The sequence below is a fragment of the Euphorbia lathyris genome, chromosome 5 (assembly GCF_963576675.1).
Source record: "Euphorbia lathyris chromosome 5, ddEupLath1.1, whole genome shotgun sequence".
Classification (NCBI taxonomy): Eukaryota; Viridiplantae; Streptophyta; class Magnoliopsida; order Malpighiales; family Euphorbiaceae; genus Euphorbia; species Euphorbia lathyris.
Window position 1 is genome coordinate 32,505,208 of NC_088914.1, and position 8,127 is coordinate 32,513,334.

Genomic DNA, 8,127 nt, shown 5'->3' on the forward strand with positions numbered 1-8,127 from the left:
AATATTTCCTATATTCTTATACTCTTGAAGAAAGATACTGACTTTAGTATCAGAGTGTGCCCAGTTGAAAACAGTGCCTCACAGGGATAAAACACGTATTGGCAAAGGAAGAGTAGTTATCAATTATAAAACACAAATATTTTAATCCTTATGATGTACCTATTGCAAATGTGAAGTGTAGATGACAATATTAATGACCGAAAAGACAGTTTGATAATTTGTTTTTTCAAATTGATCCAACTTGTCAACGTTAGGGCCAAAATTACTCTTAGCTTCCATCATCAGATGTAAAATGATATCATTTTAGGAGTTTTTATATTAAGCACCGAGTCTTCCACGTCACTGAAAGGACCACCAATTCACATTTGGACATATGTATTGTGGTCTCACTTATTATTTAAAATAGTGGACCCTCTTATAACATACGTGAGTTTATATTACACATGACAAAATATTTATAGAAGATCATCCATTTGACAAGAAGAAACCGGTCCTAATCATTTTTCCTAATGTTAAGGTAAAAATGCTTTGTATTTTTACACTTTTTTTTTTATCACTAATATTAAAAGATATTCAAAAGATGATCATTATTAGTTCACTATACCCAGAAACTCCATGTAAAAGTGGATATTAAAAAATTATGACCACAATAATAACATTGATAAAACCAATATTTATTGCTAGTACTTGTTCAGTTATTCAATACAATTAAAAAACTTTACTCTCTCATAAAAAAAACTCTACTGCTCCTCAAAAAAAAAAAAAAAAAACCTCTACTGTAATTAATGTAAACAAAATGCAATTAGAAAAGAAGTGGCAGTTGGAGGATAAATTAGTCAAAATTTAAATGTGGAAAGGACAGCAAAGTTCTATACCCAGTGCTGGGCCATGTTAGGAATATTACCTTATCAGAGAGAAGAAGAGGGACAATTTGGTCATTATTTGAATTCTTTGACAGCTCCAACTCCGTCCCCCCCAAACTCAACTCTTCACACTGTACGAAACAAAGTTTCTCTGATAAGCTTTAGACAAATACCAAAAAACACAGTTTGGGAGAAGAGAACCCAAGTGAGAAACTCAGAGCAGAATAAGAAAAAGCTTTTGATACTTCAACAAAGAGAGGAAGAAGAAGAAGTAGAAGAAAACATATTATATATATTTCTTTCTTTCTTTCTCTCTTTGATTTAAATAGAAAAAACGTAGAAGATTTACCTCTGAAAAATGTCAGGTTACGTTGGCATTCTTGTATCAGATCCATGGCTACAGAACCAGTTCACTCAGGTCGAGCTTCGTAGTTTGAAATCTCATGTAAGTTACTGAAATGAACTTCAAATCCTCCATGATTTTTATCTGCGTTCTTTTTTTTTTTTTTTTTTTTTTCATTTTAATGAACTTCTGTTTGGTTTTTGAATTGAAGTTTACGAGCATGAGAAGGGAGAGCGGGAAGCTTACGCTGAGAGACTTGGCTTCGCGGATGGCGAGGTTGAAAGTAGTTGGTGATCAGAATCTGACAGAGGAAGAAAGAGCCTCCTTTATTCAAGATTTGTATCAAAATCCGGATGATGAAGTCGATTTCGAGTTCTTTTTGAAGGTTTAACAGCTTTCACTTACTCCTACAATTGTCCAATTGATTTTGCTCTGTTTCCTTTTTAAGATTCTTGATTCTGTCCGTTAGCCATAGAGAGCAGATTTGTTTTGTTGTTTGTTTGGTACGTGAATCATGATGATCTTGAATCTACCAAATTGACGGATACGATAGCAAAGACCAGAATTATATGTTTGAATCGCATTCAAGCTTGTATTATCATTTGGATTTGGTTTCCAATTCTATTTTCAGAATTTACACAATGAATCACAAAATAAGAAATCATTCTATGTTTCGTAGATAAATTTACTGAATGTAATGTTTCAATTGATGATTCGAATGGATCTTTTAGTGGGAGACTAACGTGGAACTTCTGAATCGATGCAGGTATATTTGAAACTTCATGCTCATGCCAGTGCAAGAACAGGAAGTGTCACAAAGAATTCTTCTGCATTCCTAAAAGCTGCAACCACAACATTACTTCATACGATCAGTGACCCAGAGAAGGCATCTTATGTTGCTCATATCAATAACTATCTAGGAGGAGATGACTTCTTAAAAAAATACCTTCCTATTGATCCTTCAACCAATGATCTATTCGAGATTGTAAAAGATGGGGTCCTTCTCTGGTAATTATTACCTTAATTATCATTGCAGCTGTTATTTTGCTCTTTTTACTGTTTTTTTTTTTTTTTTTTTTTATTTTAAAAGAAGTTTCATGATCTTGGATGCAGTAAGCTTATCAATGTGGCAGTTCCCGGTACAATTGATGAAAGAGCTATCAATACAAAGACAGTACTCAATCCATGGGAGAGAAATGAAAACCATACACTCTGTCTTAATTCTGCTAAAGCTATTGGATGTACTGTAGTCAATATTGGAACCCAAGACTTCATTGAAGGAAGGGTATGTCCACAGGCCATTTTCTGTATCTCTTCCTTGCTTGGATTATTGAGCTCTATCATTCCATTTCGTTATATATTTTGAATGATTTAGTTTGGTGACTGGGATCATGATGATAGCATCTTGTTGATTTTGTTTTTCAGCGCCATCTTGTGCTTGGATTGATTTCTCAAATCATTAAGGTATGGTCCTAAATTTTCCTTAAGTTCATATGTTGCCTAGATGACGAAATTATGTTATTTATCAGTGAATTTTGAAATTTGTGCACTTAAATAGCTAATAGTTGAAGCAATGTAAGTCTGCGATGTTGAAAATCAATTCAGATTCAAACTACAGAAGTGTTTCTATGATAAACTGGACACTGTTTAATCTTTTTAATGGTTATGCTGTTTCAGATACAACTCTTGGCAGACCTCAACCTGAAGAAAACACCTCAATTGGTGGAGCTAGTTGATGACAGCAAGGTACATAGTGTTCTTTAGTACCTCATGAACGTTCTTCCAGAATGACTTAATTGATTTAACACTTATATGTTGCATATAAACAGGATGTAGAAGAGTTGATGAGTCTACCACCAGAGAAAATTTTGCTAAGATGGATGAATTTTCAGTTGAAAAAAGCTGCATACAGGAAAACTGTGACGAACTTCTCTTCTGATGTGAAGGTAAGATATATACATAGCTTAAATTACTTTTTAATCATGATAAATATGTTAATAGCTTTTATCATAAAAATATCATGATAAAAACAGAATAGAGTCAAGGTGTAATAGATATAAGTTTTTTTTTACCATGAATAATATCATAAAGTACTGTTTCTCTGACTACATTTTCATTTTGATCCCCCTTAACTTCTGTGTCCTGAATCATGCAAAAGAATTTGATTGTGTTTACAAAAGATGAACTGAGTGTAAAAACTTTCAATTGCAAGTATGTAATAGTTGTGTCACTTTATTCACACCAACGAACAAGTATGATTGGAAAAGAATTTGCTTATGAAGATCATATGAGCTGCAGCTGCGAAATTGTTTGGTATATACATCTGGAGATCGAAGAAGCAGCTAATCATAAATATGTTCGAAGTCCCATTCAATATTTTTTTTTACAATTGTTCTTAAGACGAAATAATTGCAATACTGAAAAGCTCCAGATTCTGGTTTCCTGCTATTTTATGTAATTGGAGACTAATAACTGTGGTACTGGCTTATACAATCTATGTTCATAGTTTGAGACATTAGATTTAGAAAGATTAGAACAAAAACTACATCTTTTCTAATGATTTCTTTCTTTCTTTCTCCTTTTTTTCTTCCCCCTAATTTACCAAAAAAAGAAAAGAATGGTCTGAGTAAAAGATGCCCAAGTTACTCCTAGGCAACATCAATCTTTTTTTCATTTTCCCGTTCGAAGTTGTAGATCGATTTGGCAATTTCAGTTTTGTTATATTCTTATCATTTTCTTTAATTGTTCACATTATATGCATATCATTCATTAAGCAACTAACTTCGTCCAGCAATTACTTTTTTACTTAAGATATATACTAGTTACTATCAAACTTCCAAGAACAAGTTCTTTGGCTTTCTCTGTTGATGCCAATGGAGTTCGTAGTAGTTTTCTTTGTGGCTTGGAATTTAACTTACAACGAAGCATTAGAAATACACCCCAATACGTTTTAGTCAAATGCGTGGTTCTGATGATATACTTCTCTACCTCTGACATATGTCATCGGAATTATTATGCTGGTGATTAACTATAGATTATGCTGCGCAGGATGCGGAGGCTTATGCAAATCTTTTAAATGTTCTTGCACCTGAACATAGCAATCCATCTACATTAACGATGAGAGATCATCTAAAAAGAGCAAATTTAGTTCTTGAACATGCAGATAAGATGGGTTGCAAACGATATTTAACAGCAAAGGACATTGTTGAAGGTTCCCCAAACCTCAATCTCGCCTTTGTTGCACATATTTTCCAGCATAGGTGAGACTATAGCCTTTCCCAACAAAGAAAAGTTTTCATATAAAATGATTATAAGATGCTTTGATTAATTGTGGTATATTATTTGAAAAGCTAATACCATTTATTGCCTGCAGAAATGGTCTCTCAACTGAAACTAAACAAATATCCTTTCTTGAAATGCTACCTGATGATACACAAGTCTCTAGAGAGGAAAGGTCATTTCGATTTTGGATCAATAGTTTTGGACATTCAAGTTACATCGACAATGTTTTTGAAGATCTCAGGAACGGGTAAGTATATTAGCTTGTAGGAGAGTTTCTTCAGTCATAAAAACAAGACTTGCTATAAAGGAGCTACGACCAAGCTTTTAAAACAGTCGTCTGTTTTTGTACCACTTCATATACCAATGGCTTCGCAGGAGTTTAAAACTGGATTGAATACTTTAATTTTGTGCTGAGTAAAATGTCTGTTGCTATGCAGGTGGGTGCTTCTAGAGACCCTTGAGAAGGTGTCACCTGGGATTGTTAACTGGAAAATTGCAAATAAGCCTCCAATAAAGTTGCCATTTAGAAAAGTAGAAAACTGTAATCAAGTTGTAAAAATCGGAAAGCAGTTAAAATTTTCCCTGGTCAACATTGCTGGGAATGACATTGTGCAAGGAAATAAAAAATTAATACTGGGTATGTTTATTAACCAACAAGTACATTTATATCTTCAGTGTTATGTTTTGCTTGCATTGAAGTTGTTCTGGCGGTCTAAATTGTATCTAACTTACACAATTCTATGTAGCTTATTTGTGGCAGTTGATGAGATATAACATCCTTCAACTTCTAAAAAATTTGAGATTCCATTCTCATGGGAAGGAAATCACAGATGCTGATATTTTACAATGGGCCAACATCCAAGTGCGCAATTCTGGAAGCCAGAGTCACATGAATAGTTTTAAGGTATATTTTCTCTAGAATTCAGTGCATACAGGAATCATTCTGATTCTGACTTTACCATATGATTAGTGCAGCGACATTATTGGTGTGGTCTTCTTCTAGTTATTTTTTGTGGTATATTTTAAACTTTGTTCTAATATATAATCACACATCTAAATTTCTATTTACCATTTGACACTTTGTGATCTATCACAAAAACTTACAACTTTTTTATCGTTTGGTATCCTAAACCTATTAGTTTTGAGCCTATGACACCCTTATTTGATGATTTGGCACACTTCAAATTTAATTAGACATGCAATATGGATTTTGTTTGAAGTTTGTTAAATCAGCAAATAAAAATGTCAGAGGTTCAAAATTGACAAATTTAAATACCAAACGGAAAAAACTTACAAGTTTAAGTGATAGGTTCAAATATAAATATAAATTATTAAGAGAAAAACATCACATGTTTAAATGTGTAATTATATTTTAACCTTTGAAGCTTTTTTACATATGATGTTGAGAACTACTTTATCAGCTAAACAAGAGGATTGTTTTTGCAAGAAAGATAGGAAGGGTGTTGGATGCTAACAAGTTTCAACTTTGACTTTGACAGGATAAAAGTTTGTCAGATGGCATATTTTTCCTTGAGCTTCTGAGTGCAGTTCAGCCTAGAGCAGTAAATTGGAGTCTAGTTACAAAAGGAGTAACTGGTATATACATATCTTTTCTTCTAATTAGTCTTCCATGTTTGTCTATCTTCTAGAACGAATTAAATTACACTTTTCATGCAAAAACTTGGGCTAAATGCAGATGATCAGAAAAAGATGAACGCCACCTACATAATAAGTATAGCAAGGAAGCTAGGATGTTCTATATTTTTGCTTCCTGAAGATATAACAGAGGTACGTTTTCATTTTTCTTCTTTTTGTTTATGGTAATTGTAAAATTTCCATGGAATATAAAAAATGGTGTGAAAATACTTTTCAGGTCAATCAAAAGATGATGCTTACATTGACTGCAAGCATAATGTATTGGTTCATGAAACAACCAGGTGAAGAGAAACCATCTGTAACCTCAGATAGTGAAACCATCTCAAATTCAACTGTGGATGATTCTGCCTCTGAGTCATCCTTGGAAGAGAACGGGCACTTGTAAACATATATTACATTTATTTTATTTTTTAACCTTTCTTTTGTTAAATTTGATTGCAAAGATTTGTCTGTATCGCTTTATAGGTATTGAAGTGTTCTAATGCAAATTTTGCTTAGTAAGTTCATGTGCATAGTTTTTCCCTCTTTGTTAGTAGCCTTTTGCTGAACTCTACTTCTCCCTTTCTGCACACACTTAAAATACAAACAGACTGAGATCAACCACAGAAAAATAGACCCAGCAATCTGTCATAGTTTTATGGTTAGTCCAATAACAAAATCTAGAATTTTGCTGTTGGACAAAGTTTTAGTTGAGTTCCATAACCAAGGTTTCACATCTAGTGTACATGTTAATCAATCTCTGAATTGAACTAAAATTTTAAATTGTTCAGTTTGCCTTGAAATTATAGTGTTTTCAGTTGACTCTTTTAACCTGTTCAAGGTGCAAAATTCAACTCTATTTTGTGTTCTAGTGTTACTCCGAGTATGTTTGTGAAACGTGGATTGAGTGATTATTGGTGCTCCTTGGACTAGAAAGGTAGATTTTTTTTTTTTTGGGTTCATGAGATTTCATTTGAATCATTTGACCGGCATCTTATTTTGAATTTTGCATGCTCTCATTTCTCAAATTTTTATATTTAGTTGTGGCATTTCACTAAAATAATATTATTTAAAAATTTGAAAAAATAGGGAATGTGGATCCCATATTATCCTAATTCCCACTAGATAAGATGAAAACTATATTTTTATAAGGATTTTTCATCTAAACGGGGAATAGGAGAAACAATACAAATCTCCGTCCCGCCACATTCATTTACCACCCTAATATAATAAAACTAGCTTCATTGTGTGTGATAAACAAATGTGACCAATCAAATAAAAAAGAACAGAAAAACTGGAGAGGCCCGTGATATGTCACTTCTCCTCCCCTTTCAGTTCTGTTAATCTCAAAAGGAGCATCCTTGTGCCCAATGTATATAGAAACCAAAGAAAGAAACTTTTTTTTTTTTTTTTATAATAAGAAAGACACTCTTGGTTGCTTTGAATTAATGCCTTTTTCTCTCTTACAACTTGCTTTTTCGATCCCACGCACCAGCTCTTTACAAAAATTATAGAGCTCTTAACATCTCCAATGGGTATAATGAACCATTCATTATATGTAACGATCCGGTATAGAATGGATGGAGCCGAAGTAAAAGGCCTGAACCAAAAGCGGCTCTAAAGGATGACAATGATGTCAGGAATAAACTGAATCTCACATCGGAAAGGGAGAAAGAGTGATCGAGACTTATTAGTAACGTGAGAATCCAATACACGCAGACACGTTTTAAAGCCGCGAGACCCAAGGTGTTGTATTTGGGCCAAAGCGGACAGTATCTATATGGTATTGAACATGATGTTACAATTGGTATCAGAGCCGACTCTCCACGTACAATGTGTGGTTCAGGGACGAACCAAACGGAAGCTGGTGGGCCTGTAACGACCCGGTTCGGAGTGAGTGGCGCCGGGATAGAAGGCCTGAGCAAGAAGCGGCCCTAAGGGATGTCGATGGTGGCAGGAATAAATTGAATCCCCATTGAAAAGGGAGAGAGAGTGACTGAGGCT

General features: G+C 33.9%; 1 protein-coding gene across 1 annotated transcript; it reads left to right on the forward strand.

Moving 5' to 3' along the window:
- Window positions 1-967: 967 nt before the first annotated feature.
- LOC136230390 (fimbrin-2) lies at window positions 968-6,671 on the forward strand. The gene is made up of 14 exons (XM_066019454.1): window positions 968-1,308; window positions 1,418-1,591; window positions 1,973-2,214; window positions 2,320-2,491; window positions 2,632-2,670; window positions 2,884-2,952; window positions 3,036-3,152; window positions 4,255-4,466; window positions 4,580-4,735; window positions 4,926-5,125; window positions 5,235-5,392; window positions 5,988-6,084; window positions 6,185-6,276; window positions 6,362-6,671. Exons 1-14 carry the CDS (start codon window positions 1,222-1,224, stop codon window positions 6,527-6,529), a joined length of 1,983 nt encoding a protein of 660 aa, XP_065875526.1. The 5' UTR covers window positions 968-1,221; the 3' UTR covers window positions 6,530-6,671.
- The last annotated feature ends 1,456 nt before the right edge of the window (window positions 6,672-8,127 follow it).